General features: G+C 40.2%; 1 protein-coding gene across 1 annotated transcript; it reads left to right on the top strand.

Annotated features, from left to right (window-relative positions):
• Positions 1–12,193: 12,193 nt before the first annotated feature.
• Positions 12,194–21,058, top strand: LOC130282694 (pepsin A-like). The gene is made up of 9 exons (XM_056531207.1): positions 12,194–12,249; positions 12,408–12,561; positions 13,515–13,632; positions 15,624–15,742; positions 17,996–18,195; positions 20,227–20,343; positions 20,458–20,602; positions 20,694–20,792; positions 20,909–21,058. Exons 1-9 carry the CDS (start codon positions 12,194–12,196, stop codon positions 21,056–21,058), a joined length of 1,158 nt encoding a protein of 385 aa, XP_056387182.1.
• The last annotated feature ends 992 nt before the right edge of the window (positions 21,059–22,050 follow it).

The raw sequence follows: 22,050 nt of genomic DNA, 5'->3' as shown, positions 1-22,050 counted from the left end.
GTCTGATCATAGCCCTATCTTGGTCTCTTTCTCCCCGTTTTCCTCTTTCATGCGCCGCTGTCATTGGCACCTTAATGATTCCCTCCTTAAATCCTCCCCTTCCCGGGACTCGATCCAGGCGAGCATTACTACTTATTTTGACGACAATGAGGGCTCCGTGTCTTCTCCGGCAGTGTTGTGGGAGGCTCACAAGGCAGTGGTACGTGGTCACTGTATTGCTTTGGGTTCCAGACTAAAACGTGATACCCTGGCTCGCTCCCGGGAACTTAGGGCACAGATATCCCACCTAGAAGCCCTTTTGGTGACTGCCCCTTCCCTTTCGGTCCTGAGACGTCTGAGTGCGTTGCGTTCCCAGTTGAGTGACCTGGCCTTGTGTAAGGTTGAACGCCAACTACTTTATGCTGTGCAGCGGTTCTGTGAAAAGGGCAACAAGGCCCATACTATGTTGACTAGGCGCTTGCGGGATCGAGCCGCTGCTCAGACCCCCTCTGCCCTGAGAGAATCTACAGGCACCCTCCAACATCATCCTGACCCTGTCTTTCGTCTTTTTCATGACTTCTATTCTAAACTTTACTCTCTTCCCTCTCAACTCCCCTCGGACCCCTGAGAGCGTGCAGCTGCGCTTGACTCTTTCCTTGCTCAGTGTAGCCGTCCGGTTCTCTCGGAGGTAGCCCAGGAGTCCCTGAATGCACCCGTCACTCTTGAGGATCTCACGTCTCTCCCAGCTCTCCGGGCCCTGATGGTTTCACATACCTGTACTATAAGACTTATTCCTCTGTGCTCCTTCCTAGGCAGGTCTCCTTGTTTAACTCTTTCCTAGACAGGGAGGGTATCCCGCAGTCTTTTCTTCACTCACTGATCACTCTGATCCCCAAGCCGGGAAAGGATCCTCACGATTGCTCCAGCTATAGGCCCATAGCCCTTCTAAACTCTGATTTAAAGCTGTTTCCTAAAGTTTTGGTGAATCGCCTCTGCAATTTCTTGCCTACCCTTATACATAAAGACCAGGTTGGTTTCATCCCCTGTCATCAGGGTGGTGACAACACTAGACAGGTTGTGGATCTCATAGATGTTGTTAATCGGAGGTCTGACCAGGCTTTGATCTTGAGCCTGGATGCCGAAAAGGCCTTTGATAGGCTAGGCTGGCCTTTTAGGTTTGCTACCCTTCAAAAATGTGGTATCTCAGGCAACTTTCTCACAGCACTGCGGGGTCTCTACTCCTCTCCTACTGCTTCTCTCAAGCTTCCCCATGCTTTCTCACAGACCTTTACCCTGTACAATGGCACCAGGCAGGGTTGTCCGTTGTCCCCCCATATCTTCGCTCTATGTATAGAGCTGCTTGCAGCCCTGATCCGGGGGGGACCCGAACATCTCTGGTATTGCCCTTCATAATAGGGACTTTAAGATCTGCCTGTTTGCGGATTATGTTTTACTGACTCTTACTAATCCCCTCCTGTCTTTGCCCTCCTTGTATAAGCTCTTGCATGCCTATAGCCTGGTCTCTGGGTACAAAGTGAATCTTTCTAAATCAGAAGCCATGCCGGACGTGGTGAAATACTATTGGGCGGCACATTTATGTCACCTGGCGGCTTGGTCCACTTACCATGCTTACAGTAAATGGATGGAGCTGGAAAAACTGTGGCTGACACCTACTCACCCTAATTCCATCCTCTGGACGTTCACGCTCCCCTCTCCCGCAGTTCCCCTTTTAGGGCCTATGTCGTTTTCCCGATATGTCTGGACCTACTGCTCTAGGCGTTTTAGACTTCTTTCCTCCTTCTCTCCCCTGCAATCTTTTCTCCATCATCCTGATTTCTCACCTGGCTTGACTTCTTGTATGGTTCGGGAGTGGGGCTCTCAAGGTCTTTTTTGCTCGGCAGACGTAGTGGATCCCTTAGCGCACTCCCTCCTCTCCTTTGACCAGCTAGTTTCCCATTGGGGTCTCCCTGCCTCTGAAAAAGCCCACTATGTACAGCTTCGTCATTATCTGTCCTCTAAACAGGGATCGTTGGCTGTCTCTCTGCCCACAGGCTTCGAGAGGTTGTGTAGAAGTGGGCCTCAGATGCGGGGATTACTCTCTAGTATTTATGTCCTCCTGATATCCCCTCCTCCTTCCCACCGCTATATGGGCTGCTGGAATGTAGCCCTAAATACTACTCTCTCTATTCCCCAGTGGCGGATTATCTGGGAGCGGGCCTCTAAGGCATCAATTTGCACGGCCCATAAGGAAACACAATTTAAAATGCTCATGGGGTGGTATCACACACCGGTTTTACTTAAATTAAATCCTGATATCCCTCCCCAGTGTTGGAGATGTGGGGTGGGACTGGGAGACATTTTCCACATATTCTGGTCTTGTCCGCTGATAACTGACTATTGGGTGAGGGTGCATAAATTGATTCACATGGTTTTGGGGGTTATATTCCCCCTTGATCCGTTGGTTTTTCTTTTGCATCTGTCCACTACGGCTCTGGCTAAGAAGCCGCTTAAACTATTTCTACACATTGTTCTTGCAGCCAAGACCCTCATTGCTAAACACTGGAAGAAGTCCCTACCCCCGGCCGAGGATGAGCTGGTGGCTAGGGTGCGTGAGATACGTTCTCTTGAATCCCTCACTGCCTCTTTGAATAATAATGTCCCCACATTTCTCTCCATATGGGATAGATTCACTCGTGTCTGGATCTTCTCTCGCTTCTCCTCTCTCTTTACCCTTTTTGCTCTCCTCTTATTGCTCTTTCTTCCCATTTTGTCTCCCTCCCCCGTTGTTTGTCTGTCCGTTAGTGTTCTCCTCTTTTGCAGATGCTTTGGTTGGGTGCGGTTATCCGGTTTACTTTGATTTCGGTACTCGATTGAGATTGGCTTTATTGTAATGTTCCCGTTATGATGTGTCGCCTGTAGATTCTCGCTGCAAGGACTGTTTGCTTGTTTTTTTATTTTGTTCTGTAAAACCTCAATAAAAATTTACAGTTAAAAAAAAAAAGACTTTACACCTCAACATGAAGTAAGGGTCTGCCTGCCACAGGGGCTCCCCTCACACTGTGCCCCAATATCCTGTCGGCGGAGGTAACATGTCTCTCTCCACTCCTCATGGGTCTCCTGTGGCCTGTGTGCCTTCACCGGGGGCCACCTGGACCCTGAGCTGCAGTGATGGGCAGGTGACTGATGGGCTGAGCAGAGCCCACTGCGTGTCCACCCCCTGCCCGCACTCACTGCCGGCGGTGCGACCTTACAGATGCCCGGCAGGCATGTCCACCCCCTGCTCTTACTTACTGCTGGCGGCGTGTCCATCCCCTGCCCGTACTCACTGCTGGCAGCGTGTCCATCCCCTGACCGTATCCACTGCCGTTGCCGTGTCCATCCCCTGCCGGAACACACTTCCCGTGGTGTGTCCATCCCCCGTACTCACTGCCGCCAGTGTGCCCTTACTCACTGCTGCCCGCGTGTCCACCCCCTGCCTGTACTCACTGCCGACAGTGTGAGCTTACAGATAACCTTTGGTGTGTCCACCCCCTGCCCCCCGTACTTACCGGCGATTGGCATAGGGGTCCCTGAACTCTTCTCCTCCGGTGGGGGAACTCCTCTCCTCCGGTGGGGGAGCGAGCTCTAAGCCCAGCAGCGTGCCTAGCAGCACACAGCGCTAGCTCCCGCCTGTCTGATTCACAGGCAGGGAGCAGCGCTGTGCTAGTCACATGTCTGAGATTTAGGACTCATGTCAGGCCAGGATGAGTGTGAAATCTATAAGGCCAGTTTTAGCAGAGAGACACTTAGTGGTGGGTTTTTCAAACTAAAATTACACATGGAAATAAACATTTTTTTTAATCACATACATTTGGGAAGTTGTTAGGGATATATTAATGTACAATATATAAAAACTTTTTTTGATGACAGGTTCTCTTTAAGCAATTTTGTGTAATTGCTCTATTTTTTTTTTTAGCAATATGGTAAAAAGTTGCAGAAAATTTGCAGAGAAGTAATTCCTGAACTTCTGTGTGCCATTATGATAAATGGGTCCCAGGAAAGCAAAAACAAATGTAAAAAATTCTTCACAACACACTTTCAAAAGACACACAATAATAAATTCACCCCTATGTCTTTCACGTATTGGAAAGGACAACCCAAAGTTGCTGAACAACCAGCTGGAAACCTTTCAATTTACAAAGCTATTTTTCTGGTGCTTTACAAGAATAAAAAACAATTGATTTTCTCACTAATGATTGACAATTAGATATACTGGGATATTTGGATAAATGTGTTCAACAAATGATGGATGTACAATCTAGAAAAATATTTATTCACAGTTGGCAATTACCAACAATAAAATAAGTTGGCTAAGAAGGTGGCATTTGAAAAGTGCCTAATGGAGAATGAGGTACAAATTGCATTGATAACCTAGACCAGGCATAGGCAACCTTCGGCACTGCAGATGTTTTGGACTACATCTCCCATGATGCTTTGGCAGCATTTTGGCTGAAAAAGCATCATGGGAGATGTAGTCCAAAACATCTGCAGTGCCGAAGGTTGCCTATGCCTGACCTAGACGCTGATAAACGTTTTTCAACTAGAAAAAAAGTAAAGGGAGAAATATTGCAAGTACATTTTTTTTAACAGCAAAACAAAATCGATCAAGTGTACACATGCTTGCCACCTCTGGCATCTGTTTTGTTCTTTATAGGCTTTTGTAACATCCCTGTTTGAAAATGTTTTCCTCTACATGAATATAGTTAAGCTATATTTTGGACTGCTTTGGCATTTATATTGTGAGCTGTATGCTATTTATACAAAGAAGTGAAGCATTAAAGCACTTTACATTTGCTGTTCATCTTTGTGAAAAGGTGTACGGTAGAGAAAGTTAAAATGTACTCACCAAAATTTCTTTCCATGAGTCACAAGGCAGCAAATTAAAAGGTTAACAGTTGCTACTTTTTCTACTAGAACAGAAGAAACAACAAGTTAATCAACACTAATTAAACAATTAACTATAAGAACCTATAAAGGTACTATAGAAACAGATACCAGGTATGAATGAATGCAGCAATAACATTTATTACTAAAGATATGTTGTGCTGCCTTGGGACACATTAAAAGAGAAAATGTTGGTGCATAAATTTAAACCTTCCATTAAATCCCTTTGACAGCACACAAAAGGGATTTATGAAGCAATAACAAATGAACACGATTGGGGTTTAGGATATGGCCAACTCAAGCATTCTTCTGTCAAAGGCTGCTGCTTGTGAAGCCAAAACATCCACTCTATAATACTAGATAAAACATAAAGGAATTACAAGTAGAACTCTACGATTTTGCATCTGCATCATTGGATTAATACGACTACTCCAAACTACTGTAGATAAACATACAAAGTGTTCGCATGGCATTTCTCATCCAGTGACACCTGCACTAATTCAGCCTATGAGGTAGAAGCTTTGTAGATGGGGCTTGAAAACCTTCAGGTAGAAGAATCCCTTTGGATTAATAACAGAACAAAACTCTATCTTGGATCCATCTTAATAGGAAAGCTTTGGAAACTGCCTTTCCCTTGTTTGCAGGGAATCAGAAAGAAAGAAATAGAGAATCAGAGGATCTGAACATCTTAGAACCACCCATTTAATGCCCTGAGAATGCCACTTGACTTGCTCTTCACCCACTGGATTTTGAAGTTGGGAAGATGTTAATTAACCCCTTAAGGACTCAGCCCATTTTGGCCTTAAGGACTCAGACAATTTAATTTTTATGTTTTCATTTTTTCCTCCTCGCCTTCTAAAAATCATAACTCTTTTATATTTTCATCCACAGACTAGTATGAGGGCTTGTTTTTTGCGCGACCAGTTGTCCTTTGTAATGACATCACTCATTATATCATAAAATGTATGGCGCAACCAAAAAAACACTATTTTTGTGGGGAAATTAAAACGAAAAACGCAATTTTGCTAATTTTGGAAGGTTTTGTTTTCACTCCGTACAATTTATGGTAAAAATGACGTGTGTTCTTTATTCTGAGGGTCAATACGATTAAAATGATACCCATTATTGCATACTTTTATATTATTGTTGCGCTTTAAAAAAATCACAAACTTTTTAACCAAATTAGTACGTTTATAATCCCTTTATTTTGATGACCTCTAACTTTTTTATTTTTCCGTATAAGTGGCGGTATGGGGGCTAATTTTTTGCGCCATGATCTGTACTTTTTTTGATACCACATTTGCATATAAAAAACTTTTAATACATTTTGTATAATTTTTTTTAAAATAAAATGTATTAAAAAAGTAGGAATTTTGGACTTTTTTTTTTTTTCGTTCACGCCGTTCACCGTACAGGATCATTAACATTTTATTTTAATAGTTCGGACATTAACGCACGCGGCGATACAAAATATGTCTATAAAAAAATAATTTTACGCTTTTTGTGGGTAAAATAGGAAAAAACAGACGTTTTACTTTTTTATTGGGGGAGGGGATTTTTCACTTTTTTTTTACTTTTACTTTTACATTTTTTTACATTTTTTTTTACACTTCAATAGTCCCCATAGGGGACTATTCATAGCAATACCATGATTGCTAATACTGATCTGTTCTATGTATAGGACCTAGAACAGATCAGTATTATCGGTCATCTCCTGCTCTGGTCTGCTCGATCACAGACCAGAGCAGGAGACGCCGGGAGCCGCACGGAGGAAGGAGAGGGGACCTCCGTCCGGCGTTCTGAATGATCGGATCCCCGCAGCAGCGCTGCGGGCGATCCGATTGTTCATTTAAATCGCGAACTGCCGCAGATGCCGGGATCTGTATTGATCCCGGCACCTGAGGGGTTAATGGCGGACGCCCGCGATTATGCACAGGACGTTATGCACAGGACGTAAATGTACGTCCTGGTGCGTTAAGTACCACCTCACCAGGACGTACATTTACGTCCTGCGTCCTTAAGGGGTTAAAGGGGTACTCCGGTGTAAAAAAAAAAAAATTTACATCAACTGGTGCCAGAAAGTTAAACAGATTTGTAAATTACTTTTATTTAAAAATCTTAATCCTTCCAGTAGTTATCAGTCCTTCCATGGAAGAATTGATAGTTTAGAAGTGAACCTTCATGTTATTCAGTTTAAGCTTTCTGGAGTTTCTGCAAAAAAGGTTCTGAAAACTTCCTTGCAGGAACTCCAATATGAAATCTTTTGATGACACGTTTGTAGACTTTGTTGGTTGATGGCCTGCAAGAGACTAACAAAATTTAAATAATACTACAAAACAAAGGAGAAGTGCTACATGGTGCAATACCAAATGCTTGGTATGAACTAGCGCTTACCCTGGGAGGTTGTGAAGATCTAAGCACAACTTTGGAAAAAAAAATATGTGACAGTATCTTCCCACCAAACACAATGCAATACTCAAAATTTCCTCCAACAACAATGGGATACTTTGGCACTGCGGAAACTTCAAGACAGCAGTGGACAGGTGAAAAATCTTTTAATACCCAGCATGTAACGTGATTCATGGGCCAATCCCACTTCTTCAGGCCTGAACACTTAAATAATGTCAGAGAAAACCTACACTCACTGGCCACTTTTTTATGTACACATGTTCAATTGCTTGTTAACACAAATAGCTAATCTGCCAATCACACAGCAGCAAATCCATTTAGGCATGTAGAAGTGGTCCAGACAACTTGCTAAAGTTTAAACCAAGCATCAGAATGGCGAACAATTGGGATTTAACCCCTTAAGGACCAAGGATGTACCGGTACGTCCTTGGTCCTGCTCTTCTGATATAACACGGGGTTACACAGTAACACCACTTCATATCACGGCGGGCCCGGCGTGATAGTGAAGCCGGGACCCGCCTCTAATAGCGTGCAGCGCCGATCGTGGCGCCGCGCGCTATTAACCCTTTAGCCGCGCGCTCAGAGCTGAGCCGCGCGGCTAAAAGTGAAAGTGAAAGTTCCCGGCTAGCTCAGTCGGGCTGTTCGGGATAGCCGCGGCTAATCGCGGCATCCCGAACAGCTGACAGGACAGCGGGAGGGCCCCTTCCTGCCTCCTCGCTGTCCGATCGCCGAATGACTGCTCAGTGCCTGAGATCCAGGCCTGAGCAGTCATGCGGCAGAATCGTTGATCACTGGTTTCTTATGAGAAACCAGTGATCAGCATAGGAGATCAGTGTGTGCAGTGTTATAGGTCCCTATGGGACCTATAACACTGCAAAAAAAAAAAGTGGAAAAAAAAAGTGAATAAAGATCATTTAACTCCTCCCCTATTAAAAGTTTGAATCACCCCCCTTTTCCAATAAAAAAAAAAACACAGTGTAAATAAAAATAAAAATATATGGTATCACCGCGTGCGGAAATGTCCGAATTATAAAAATATATCATTAATTAAACCGCTCGGTCAATGGCATGCGCGCAAAAAAATTCCAAAGTCCAAAATATTGCATTTTTGGTCACTTTTTATATCATTAAAAAAATCAATATGTCCTAACGATCAATAAGTCCTATCAATGCAAAAATGGTACCGTTAAAAACTTCAGATCACGGCGCAAAAAATGAGCCCTCATACCGCCCCATACACGGAAAAATAAAAAAGTTATAGGGGTCAGAACATGACAATTTTAAACGTATTAATTTTCCTGCATGTAGTTATGATTTTTTCCAGAAGTCCGACAATATCAAACCTATATAAGTAGGGTATCATTTTAATCGTATGGACCTACAGAACAAATATCAGGTGTCATTTTTACCGAAAAATGTACTACGTAGAAACGGAAGCCCCTAAAAGTTACAAAACAGCGTTTGTTTTTTTTCAATTTTGTCGCACAATGATTTTTTTTCCCGTTTCACCGTAGATTTTTGGGCAAAATGACTGATGGCATTACAAAGTAGAATTGGTGGCGCAAAAAATAAGCCATCATATGGATTTTTAGGTGCAAAATTGAAAGAGTTATGATTTTTAAAAGGCAAGTAGCAAAAAACGAAAATGCAAAAATGGAAAAACCCCAGTCCTTAAGGGGTTAAAGTCAATTTTTATTTGATAATTTGGGGAGGTCAATTGATCACAAACAGCAAGCAGTTTTTATGACTATGTAGGTTAAATATTGTAGTTTACATCGTTCATAATGTTGAAAATACAAGAATTCTGTGTTGATCAAGAGAAAGGCAAAAAAAAAAACATATGCGCCTGATATCAATTGCCCCATACCAGGGGTAAGAGTTTCTTTTCAAATTCCAATATGGAAATTAGAATAAATCCCTGGATCAATGTTCCATCACCTATAATGTTAATACTCTCCAAAAATGCATCCAGGCCCTTTTTTTAAACTCATTTATTGAGTTCATCATGTCCCCTTTCCTCTGGCAGAGTGTTCCATAGTCTTTCTACTCTTACAGTAAAGAATCCCCCGTCTATGCTGGTGTAGAAACCTTCTTTCCTCTAGACCTAGATAATGCCCCCTTCTTATAGATACAGTACTGGTTAAAAATAGTTACATAGTTAGTAAGGTTGAAAAAAGACATACGTCCATCAAGTTCAACCAGGAAATTGAAGGGTAGGGGTGTGGCGCGATATTGGGGAAGGGATGGGATTTTATTTTTCTTCATAAGCATTAATGTTATTTTGTTCCAGGAATGTATCTAACCCTGTTTTTAAGCTGTTAATTTTTCCTGCTGTGACCAGTTCCTGAGGTAGACTGTTCCATAAGTTCACAGTTCTTATGGTAAATAAAGGCATGTCGCACCTTGAGACTAAACCTTTTCTTCTCCAGACGGAGGGAGTGCCCCCTCGTCCTTTGGGGGTGGGGGGGTTAACCTGGAAAAGTTTTTCTCCATATTTTTTGTATGGGCCATTAATATATTTATATACATTTATCATATCCCCCCTTAAACATCTCTTCTCAAGACTAAACAATTGTAACTCCTTTAATCGCTCCTCATAGCTAAGATGTTCCATGCCCCATATTAGTTTAGTTGCGCGTCTCTGCACCCTTTTCAGCTCCACAGTGTCCCTTTTATGGACTGGTGCCCAAAACTGAACAGCATATTGCAGGTGAGGCTGTACCAATGCTTTATAAAGGGGGAGTATTATGTCCCTGTCCTCGAGTCCATGCCTCTTTTTATAGATGACAATATCCTGCCGGCCTTGGAAGCAGCAGCCTGACATTGCATGCTATTCTGTAGTCTGTGATCTACAAGTACACCCAGATCCTTCTCTACCAGTGACTCTGCCAGTTTAATCCCCCCTAAGACATACGATGCATGCATGTTATTAGTACCCAGATGCATAACTTTTACATTTATCCACATTAAACCTCATTTGCCAAGTGGATGCCTAGACACTTAAGTCTATCAAGTCATCTTGTAACCTATACACATCCTCTATAGACTGTACCGTGCTACAAAGCTTGGTGTCATCTGCAAAGATAGAAACAGAGCTGTTAATGCTATCCTCTATATCATTGTTAAATAAATTAAACAACAGCGGGCTCAGTACAGAACCTTGGGGTACACCACTAATAACCGGGGACCAATCAGAGTACCACCACTTGACCACCACTCTCTGGGTACGATCCATGAGACAGTGTTAATCCAGTTAAAAACTAAAGTTTCCAAACCCAAAGACCTTAACTTACCTGTCAGACGTCTATGAGGGACAGTATCAAACGCTTTAGCAAAATCCAGAAACACTATATCCACAGCCATTCCTCTGTCAAGGCTTCTACTCACCTCTTCATAAAAGCAAATTAGATTGGTTTGACAACTTCTAGCCTTAGTAAACCCAAGCTGGCTATCACTTATAATACAATTATCCCCTATGTATTCCTGTGTGTATACCCTTATAAGTCCTTCAAACAATTTACCCACAATGCACGTTAAACTTACCGGTCTATTGTATCCTGGGGAAGACCTAGAGCCCTTTTTGAAGATTGGCATCACATTCGCCTTGTGCCAGTCCCTTGGCACAATACCAGACACCAGTGAATCTCTAAATATCATGAACAGGGGTACAGATATTACTGAACTTCGTTCTCTAAGAACTCTTGGGTGCAATCCATCAATAGATAATGAAAGATATCTTTATACTGCTTACTGATACATTAAAACATAAAAATTAGGTTGCCCCTAAGCCGAGTTTTTTCTAAAGTCTAACCCTAATTTTGATAATCTTTCTGGGTACTTTGGTCCTTCCCTTCTATTTATTACTCTGGTTGGCAGTCTTTGAACCTTCTCCAGCTTCACTGTCTTTCTTGTATACTGGTGTCCAGAATTGTACACAGTATTTCATGTGTGCAATTTTAAAGTTCAGGTTGTTATGGATAAGGCAATTGTTTATGTTTTTTTTTAAATTTTTATAATAATTGTACTAAAATGGCAGGACTGGGGGCTTTCTTTAAACCCCCAGCTGCAGTGACAACCATTTGGCAATCCTTGATTGAAATGCAAATGAAGTGAAGGACTCTCATTGTCCAACCACTTGAATGCTGTGGTCAGCATTGACTGGACCTTCTAAGATAAGGCCAGGTTAAATAGCCAGAACTGGAGTTATCTTCAATATCAGCCATTACAATATAGAAACAACTGTATAAAACAGCCAGCACACATAAGTGATGTGGTAATATCACTCTGCTGCACATTTGGGTCAATTTAAAGGAACTATATACTTCCAATAGCACATTTTGGAGAGGGAAGTAGCTAAGTAATACCTAATCTTCTGATGATACATTCCCTTTTAAGTTTATGTTCATACCATGTTTGTACAGTATGTCCGACAAAGTATATTTATGCTTTTATTGTATTTTTTCTACAATTGGTATATTTAATATTTTGTACAGCTGTATATAACTTTAGTCACACACAATCAAGTGTACAAAACTGGCATATGTTGATGGTGAAATGGATTTTAATTTACTAGCTAGTAAACAAAATTATCTATGTCCTCTAAACCCTTATTTGCTTCATAACTTTATCATACCTTTGATCAATCAGTTGCCAATTTCAATAAAACAATCTATCATAAGTTTCCAACTAGTCCAGATATCTAGTTCTAAAGTAGGTCATATCAGCTCATAACACCTTCACCAAGGTGATGGAAGAATTCCCATCAGATTTACCTTCACCGAACTGACATTCAGGTGGGGTTCCAAGAGGCATATATAAATGCTGCCTGAATTTGACACATTCTATTCAAAGTCTATCGAACTCTTAACTAGACTTAGCAGTCATGAAGCTCCTTCTTCTCTTGGGGCTGGTAACTCTGGCAGAATGTGGCATGGTCAAGTATGTAAAGCTGTTTTTTTTGCATTATCTATTTGTTGTTCTTGTCCACTAGTGTCATTTTCTAAGCTATGCCTTGCAAACAATGCACATATTTCCTTTTACGGATCAATCCATATGCTTAAAATGGCACAAATCCAATTTTTAATTTCTATTTACAGAGTCCCCCTGAGGAAAGGAGAATCTCTCCGCAGCCGTCTAAACAGATTGGGTTTACTCGGTGACTACTTACAGAAACATCCTTATAACCCAGCAACTAAATATTTTCCTTCTTTAGCTCAGGCATCTGGTGAACCTCTTCAGAATTACATGGATGTGAGTTGAAAATTGAAACCATAGCATTATCACAATTCTTTTTGAATATATCAAAATAATACATTTTATTTGTATTGCTTGAATGTTACACTACTTTTAAAATCTATTTGAGTTAGGTTTTTGTAAAAATATAAAGTAAATATTAAAGCTAAATAAAGTGGCTTGCTTATGGGTAGCATGCTGAGGTCATTTGGGTAAAACAAATGGAAACTGATAATTGTTCAGTATGAATGATGATACAATTAAAGGGGTACTCCGGTGGAAAACTTTTTTTTTTTAATCAACTGGAGTCAGAAAGTGAAGCAGATTTGTAAATGACTTCTATTAAAAAAATCTTTACCCTTCCAGTACTTTTTAGCAGCTGTATGCTACAGAGAAAATTATATACTTCTTGAATTTCTTTTTTGTTTTGTCCACAGTGCTCTGCTGACACCTGCTGCCCATATCAGGAACTGTCCAGAGCAGCATAGGTTTGCAATGGGTATTTTCTCCTGCTCTGGACAGTTCCTGATATGGGCAGCAGGTGTCAGCAGAGAGCACTGTGGACAAGACAAAAAAGAAATTAAAAAAGGATAGAATTTTCTTTGTAGCATACAGCTGCTAAAAAGTACTGGAAGGGTAAAGATTATTTTAATAGAAGTAATTTACAAATCTGTTTAACTTTCTGGCACCAGTTCTATGGGGTGGGGGGGGGGGGGGCTCTCTTGGTTGCTCCCATACCATTTCTTTGCAACGCATTATGTAATACTCCTCTTTCCAAAGAAATACATTGTCAGCAAATAATTGGAGGGGAGGTATTGACCATTTTGATTTGTGCTATGTGGCCCTCTATCTTGCCCACAGTGCTCTCTGCTGACACCTGTTGCCAGTATCAGGAACTTTCCAGAGCAGCATAGGTATGTATACCACTATTTATGTGTCTTAATCTGCTTCTCACATTTTGCTCTACCTAGATTGAATATTTTGGAACCATATCCATTGGGACCCCACCACAGTCCTTCACTGTTATATTTGATACAGGATCCTCTAACTTGTGGGTGCCCTCAGTCTACTGCTCCAGTCCAGCTTGCAGTGAGTGTTTTAGGCATCTTAAATTTTTTCTTTATTTATGTCAAATGCTCTACATCCTGGCTTCTCACTGGCAATAAACCAACCTACAAAATGTATTGTCTATGCCTCTTATTAAAACTTACTGTATTTCTTAGCTGGTCCCATCCTCTTTAAAATACTCCATTAAGGTATTTGAAAATAAATTTTTCTTAACCAAAAACTACTTGAAGGGCGCAGACAGTTCTAGCGGTGAGTGCATGCTATCGTTCTTTGTGTATTATTTGTACTATTCACTACAGCTTTATTGCGTGCACCCTGCAGGTGTCAAATATTTCACTGAACCTACATAACACTCCGCAACGTATCCTTTGCTCTAGTGGTACATATGCAGTAGTGCCCTTCCCTTCATTTCCTTTCTACATTCTTCTTTATAGCTAGTTTGCCATAAAGTCCAGATTGGTAGAGTGCTGCAGTCATTATTGACCTTCTGGAAGATTCTCCCATCTACACACAGTATCTTTGATGCTCAGCCAGAGTGACCATTTGGTTCTAAGCCATCTTGGTTACAAAGGCCCGATTAGTTTTGTAGGGAGGCCAGCTGTATAAAGAGTACTGGTTTTTCCAAAGTTTTCCCATTTAAGAATTATATAGGCCACTGTACTTTTTGGAACTTTTTTTTTTTTTAAATCTTTTGCTCTGTGCTGTGCCTCCAAGCAATCCTGTTCTATAGGCTGTTCTTTCTACCTCTTGGTAGCTGCGATACCTTTTATAGAGAGTGGTATTTCTTTCTCAATCATGTCCAATCCACTGAATTTCCACAGGTAACTCTAATCAAGGCACAGAAACATCTCATAGATGATTGAGAGAAACTTTGTCATTATGGGGTATAGAGTGCAGATAGGGGAAAAACTTTTTTTCTTCCTATTTTAGAACAAGGCCTCAACATAACTCAATGTGAACAATGTAAAACTGAATACGTTCTAAATACATTGTAGGTGTCCATGATATTTTACTTAAAGGGGTACTCCCCTGGAAAGCATTTTTTTAGTCAACTGCTGCCAGAAAGTTAAACAGATTTGCAAATTACTTCTATTTAAAAATCTTAATCCTTCCAGTACTTAGCAGCTATATGCTCCACAGGAAGTTCTTTTCTTTTTGAATTTCCTTTCTGTCTGACCACAGTGCTCTCTGCTGATATCTCTGTCCATTTTAGAAACTGTCTGGAACAGGAGAGGTTTGCTATGGGGATTTGCTCCTGCTCTGGACAGTTCCTAAAATGGACAGAGGTGTCAGCAGAGAGCATTGTGGTCAGACAGAAAGGAAATTCAAAAAGAAAATAACTTCCTGTGGAGCATGCAGCAACTGATAAGTACTGGAAGGATTAAGATTTTTTAAATAGAAGTTATTTACAAATCTGTTTGACTTTCTGGCACAAGTTGATTTAAAAAAAAGTGCTTTCCAGTAGAGTACCCCCTTTAATCCTAAAATTAGAAATCACATTACTGTCATACACTATTGCTATGCCATTATGCTTTCAGACACTGTAGCAGCATGATGTTGCCCATGTGAAAACAACAAATAAATTGTAAGAGAATCTTTTAGAAAACAGAACCAGGCTTCAAGCTATAGGAAAGGACTTCAATGTTATATTCTCTGTAATATTTATGATTCAACTTGTTGCAGGATAATTCTGTGAGTCAGTTTGTAGAAGACATGACAAGTGATCTCTGTCTTGCTTCCCTGGACATCCAAAAAGTTCATCTGAAGTTACTGTTTACTGAATTACTAATCAGAAGATAGTAGAATGTTCTCGAGGCAAAACCATGTATTGCATTGGAAAATCCATTGTCAATATTCATAATGAAACATTTTAATGATGTAAAATATATTTTCATGTCATAATGCAATGTATTTCAACAATGCTAGAAGCCTTTGTATAAACATGTTAGTATATTTCAGATTTATGCAAAAATACATTATCTAACTAATGCTTTTTTTATTTTTTTTGTTAGCCAATCACCATATGTTCAACCCACAGCAGTCATCCACATTTCAAGCTACCAACACTCCACTATCCATCCAGTATGGCACTGGAAGTATGACTGGCTACCTTGGATATGATACTGTGCAGGTGAGATTTTATGAATAAAGACAAATACGTTTTATAAGGGAAATATAGGCAGAAATGTTTGAACATTAAATATGAAGAAAAAATCTTTCCATGCCATGTTTCAATAAAGCCAAGCACACTCTAAAATCCATATGGTTTCCCCAGATTTTATTGTAGAACCAAAACTTAATTTGATTATTTCCCTTAAAACTACATTTAGATGTAGTTGCAGTTAATCTCTATATTCCACTCCCTAGAGCTTTTATATATAAAAAGTTTAGTTTATGGGGAGTTGAATACCTGCTCATTTGCCCAATTCCTTAACCCTGTTGACAGAACTATAATGCCAAATAGCTTAAAAAATATTGTGCCATGTGCAGAATGTTCTTGTGGACTTACCACACTCTTATCCTCTAAAAAAGTATTAATAGTAATAATTATAATAATCATAACAATTATAATGATCTTTATTTATATTCATCATAGAGGGGGAAAAATATGCACAGGATAAAAATAGTTTTACCACTATAAAACACACATGGAATACTGTGTAAAGTGCTGGGCACCAGTGTACAAGGAAGATAAGATATAGTGGAGCTCTAGAGGGTCCAAAGAAGGGCAACTTAAGTGATACATGGAATGGGAGGATAATAGTACTTAGTATTTAGTTTAGAAAAAAATATGGCTAAGGGGCCAAATAACTATGCAACAATATATCAGGGACAGTACAGAGATCTCTACCATGATTATTTATACACAGGACTGTATCTATAACAAGGAGGGATCCTCTAAAGGTTTCTACACCAGGACAGACAGGGGTTCTTTAAAGCATAAGCAGTGAGACTATGGAACTTTCTGCTAGAGGAAGTGGCCATGGTCTGTCAATTTCCTTCTTCTCATATCTAAAAAGATGTGGAGGCTGAGAGGGTGTTCTTCTTTTGCACTCCTGCTGACCAGCTGCCCCTGTACTTTATCACAGAGCAAAGCTTTTCATACAACCACAATATTGTTAGTGACCAACCAGAATACCAAGACCAATATTACCAATAATACCATTACACAGGAGACAAATAATACTGCATGACCACACATTAACAACACAGTGACAGAATACTAGCTCCATACTGTTACTGAATAACTATATACAGACCAATATTACCAACAACCATGCTACTACTTTGAAAAGGAAAATAATACTTATGCACCAGGAGCACAAGTTACCTTCACAAAGGGAATAACTTATGCACCACACTGTAACTGAAAAAAAAAAAAATACACACATTATACTGTATATCAACCAATATTCCCCCATATAGTGACCATATTGTGGCAGATACTAGTCCTACACAGGCTCTGCAGACTGTATAAATGATTAAAATATAGCTATGGCCAGTGAATTACAGGAGGCATCTTCTGTGATTAGAGTCTTAACTTTCCCTTTTCTTCTCCATCTGGCACAAACTCCGACTGCATCTATAGTCCTTTAAATGGTAATAATGCCCGCCCCCCCCCCCCCCTTGGTTCAGTGCCCAACACAGTAAAAGTGGGTAGATTATAGGTCCCCCATTAAGTAGTGTCCTCCACAGTAGGCAGGTATATCTCCCTAGTAGGCAGGTTTTTCCAAATAGATGGGTAGGCCCTTATTATGTAGGTACATCCCCCAAGAAGGTAGGCCCCCCAAAAGGAAGTTCCCCCACCCGATTTTATGTCCAACCACCCTGGTGAATAAAGATATCAATCACAGACCATGAAGATGCAGCCATATGATTAAATAAATGACACAGAAAAAAATTATCTATGCACTGCATAACATTTGGCTTTGTAAATCAGCTGCTGGCTGCCAGGATATGGTCATGTCCGTTTATGAGTTGTATGGCAACCCCATTTACCTACCTAAGCAAACAATTTGTTCAAACACACACATTTTACAGCCCTAAAATTAAGTGTCAGGCCATTTATGGTCCAAAATATGGCTGTTTGTGGCACGTTTTAGGTCCCTTTTGCTATAGCCTAAAAATAGCTGTAATTACAGGCAAAAAAAGTCATGAAGACGCCAAAAACAAAAGCTTAAAAAGGTCTGTAATTACAGCTCAAAAATGGCCTGTAAATATGTTTAGTCCATTAAAGTCAATGGGTACACCTGGAATACACAATACTGTATACATTAGCATGCCTTTTTTTGATAGGTTGTATATGTGCAACATGGATATATACAGCATGTGCAGAAAACAAGGTGCGAATGGCCCTTTACTATTTATAATTTCTTCTTCTTAGGTTGGAAACATACAAGTCACAAATCAGATATTTGGTTTGAGTCAAAGTGAACCTGGTTCCTTCCTGTACTATTCCCCATTTGATGGAATCTTGGGGCTTGCATTTCCAAGTCTGGCATCTTCTCAAGCTACTCCAGTCTTTGACAACATGTGGAACCAGGGTCTCATTCCCCAAGATCTCTTTTCTGTCTATCTAAGCTCGTGAGTTAATTAAATTGTACCTCTACTTTACAAAGATTAGTTTAGGTGCACAGCTATTCCTTATTCTCTCCCTTTAAGGGGGCAGGGCCAGAGCTTAGCTGTTTGTCAACATACTCAATCCTTTCCCTTACTTTTCTGTCTGATCACAGGTTACCCACTTACTCCTCGTTGCAATGCCATGAAAAAGTGTTTATGGGAATCATTAACAGCAAAGTAATAGATTGCATGTGAGGGAGGGGGTTATAGATGCAATAGAAATGTGAGCAAAAAGAAACAGCAGCAGGATGGCAAGAAAGGGGTTACACTGAACTAACTAATGATGTACTTCTGCTGATAATGATAAACTAAAAGGTAGTGGGAGATTACATTCAGGAGGCAGCACTATGTACGTACAGTTGTATTAACACTGGTATTAACCCTTTCACACACCCTCAAATTTTTTACTCTGGCTTACGTTTTTTTCCTCCCCATCTTCTAAGACCCATAACTTTTTTATTTTTCCACTGACATTTTATTAGGGCTTATCTTTTGCAGGACAAGTTGTATTTTTCATTTCTACACTTCCTTTTATCATATAATGTATTACGAAACCAGAAAAAATGATATGTAGGGCATAAATTAAAAAACAAAACTGTAATTGAACAATTTTGTGAGTTCACAATACGGTAAAACTGACATGCTAAATTTGTTCTATGGGTCAGTATGATTCTAATCATACCAAAACTTGATTTATGTTTTGTTTTATGGTTAAAAAAAAAAGGTAAAAAACTTTCAAAAAAAATTGTTTATTGCAGTGTTTTGACCCCTCATATTTTTTTTTAATCTTTCCACATACGGAGTTGTGTTAAGGTTTATTTTGTGCGCCATGAACTGTAGTTTTTAACAGTACCATCTGTTCGATGTCGATCATTTACGGTTATGACACAGACCAGACTCGCAGGTCCACACCATATTCTGCTCACCCAACTCATTGCTGCCAGAGCTTATTGGGTGCGTAAAGGCCTTGACTTACCTTTAATTCAGTGTAGATTGCAGGTACAGAGCCCAGTCTCTCTTCTAGCAAGGTCACTAATCACCCCCCGCCCAACTGATTCTGAGCCTAATACAAGGTAGCAAACAGAAGAATGGAGGAAGGTGAAACACCTTATTACCAAGACTTTAGGGCTTTTTTGGGGTCATGTTTAGTAAACAAGTCTTATACAGATATATCATAATATACAGAAATCACATAGGCTATCAGAGAAGGAAGATGTTTGATATTACAGTGATCATTTAAAGGAAAACCGTCACTAAACTCCCCCCACACTAATCAGGCTGGTAGTGCGGGGGATGCTAATCAATATGCTGCCTACCATGCCCGGATCTGTACCGCGATCTAACTGGCACGGGCGGGTATACAAGGCTCCATCTGGCACTGCCCGGCTTATGAATATTCATACCTTCCCTCTCCTTCCCGCTCTGTGCAGGACTTCACTGCTCTGAGGCCGCTTCGGGTGTACACAGGAAGCGGCACATGCGCAGTGGAGTCCTGTACAGAACGGGGAGGAGAGTGAGAGGCGGAGGGACGGGATGAATATTCACAAGCCGGGCAGTCCTGCAGACAAATGGCGCTGACGTCACAGTGCCAGATGGAGCCTTGTAACCCTGCCCGTGCCAGTTAGAAGATCATTTGCATATCAAGAATAATAAAGATAACGGGCAAACAGCGGGATGGATCAGCGTCCCCCCCACACTACCAGCCAGAACCTCTGGTTAGTGCGGGGGGGAGTTTAGTGACAGTTTTCCTTTAAGTGAACATTTCATCTTTCTTACATAGAAAGCTTAAATTTTATTCTAATGTTAATAGTCTGTTAATGTTAACAGTCTGTTTGAAATAAAATACAATTCATGACTAAGCAGTACAGAATCTGTAAGGAGCCCATATTGAAAAAAAGGGTTCATGAAAGTCTAATTTAAAATTTTAAGTGCTGGGTTTAGTCATACATTTATACAGTTATATCTTACCAACTATGCTGTCTCTTTCTGTTTTAGTCAAGGACAGAGTGGAAGCTTTGTTCTGTTTGGTGGTGTTGACACTTCATACTACAGTGGAAGCTTAAATTGGGTACCTCTGACTGCTGAAACATACTGGCAAATAACAGTTGACAGGTGAGGGTTTCCAACAGTTCATAATAATCTATGCTAATGTATGATGCTTAAGTTACAGTTTCAGAATATTTGCTATAAAAAGATGCAAACTTTCTTTTTTATTCCTTTTTACAGCATATCAATCAATGGACAGGCAATTGCTTGTAGTGGCTCTTGCCAAGCCATTGTTGATACTGGAACTTCCCTTCTTGCTGGACCACCCACTCCCATTGCCAATATTCAGTACTATATTGGTGCAACTCAGGATTCCAATGGACAGGTAAGTACTTTCCTCAAAATGTCAGGCCAGCATATAATTAAGTATATAACTCACTATTTATAAGACTCGTATTTCTTTTTTTTATCCCTAGTATGTGATTAACTGCAATAACATTAGCAACATGCCAACAATTGTCTTTACCATCAATGGAGTACAATTCCCACTGCCTGCTAGTGCCTATGTTCGTCAGGTATGTTAAAATGACTTGCTAATACATCATAAAAGTAGATGACATTTTGGACTGCTGGTTATTCTTTATTGTGGGAAGAAATTCCCTGTTTTGACATGCTTAATTTTATTCCACAGAATCAGGGAGGTTGTACCAGTGGATTCCAGTCCATGAGTCTGCCAACCAACTCAGGGGATTTGTGGATCCTTGGAGACGTATTTATCCGTGAATATTATGTAGTGTTCGATAGAGCCAATAATTATGTAGCAATGGCTCCAATGGCATAAATTACATCTCCATATGATGTCATCTGGGCCAAAGTATAGTAGACATTGCACAAACGTGTTTTTTTAATTTGTCCCAGTAATGGTCCATCCTTCTTTAAAAGTTAACTAATTATGTACTGGAATCTATTTAGCAAAAAAACAACTAATAAAATACTTGTTCATAACAATTCATGTTTTTAAGTTTATTTTGTTAAACATTATATACAGTAAAACCTTTCCAATATCTTTCATTCTCTTTGAAAAGACCATTCCCTTATCCAGACTATTTTGTGTGACAGAATTTTAGTCCACTATACATTATCTAGATATCCACATAGCCATAGTAGCCATTTTCTTTGAGAAGACCAACCCCATAGAAGACAATTTTTTTCATGCAATTTTGGATAGTTTTTTCAAAGAGGTTTCACTGAATTAAAGTAGATATCCAGACAAAAGTGGTAAAAATAAAAACTTAAGAACCCAGTTGATTTGTTTCAAAACCGGACCACCATATCCCCAATAAACAGCCTTTAAAAATCCAGCTGAGAGCTGCAAAAATTACACAAAAGATTAGCCCCTGCACTTGTTTCCTGTGTGAGCTGCAGGGAAAGGCTGACTTGAGAGGGCTGAGCAATTTACAAGGTTAGAAAAGCAGTTAATAAAGATAAGGAAGGTGTGGGCGTCAGCCAATCAGGGACAATCAAACAGTTCACACTGAAGCACTCTGGGCTCTTTGAGCTAAGAAGAAAGGAGTGCGACATAGCAAAGTAATGTGCCGGGCCCAAAATGGCCGCCAAATCTAGCAACAAATACTGGACTTCCTGCATGGAGAAAAAGTGGAGAGAAACAGGGTATGTGCTCAACAAAGATTACATTTGTACAATGCAAAGTTATATTACTTTATTTTGTGCAGCTATATAAAAAGGTAATTTCATTTAGCTGGAAGTTATTTATGCATTTACACATCAAATTGGGTAAGGCGACAGGAGGTTCACTTAATTTTAATTCTATTT

This window comes from Hyla sarda, chromosome 7, assembly GCF_029499605.1.
Source record: "Hyla sarda isolate aHylSar1 chromosome 7, aHylSar1.hap1, whole genome shotgun sequence".
Lineage (NCBI taxonomy): Eukaryota > Metazoa > Chordata > Amphibia > Anura > Hylidae > Hyla > Hyla sarda.
This window is presented reverse-complemented; position numbering and strand designations above follow the sequence as displayed.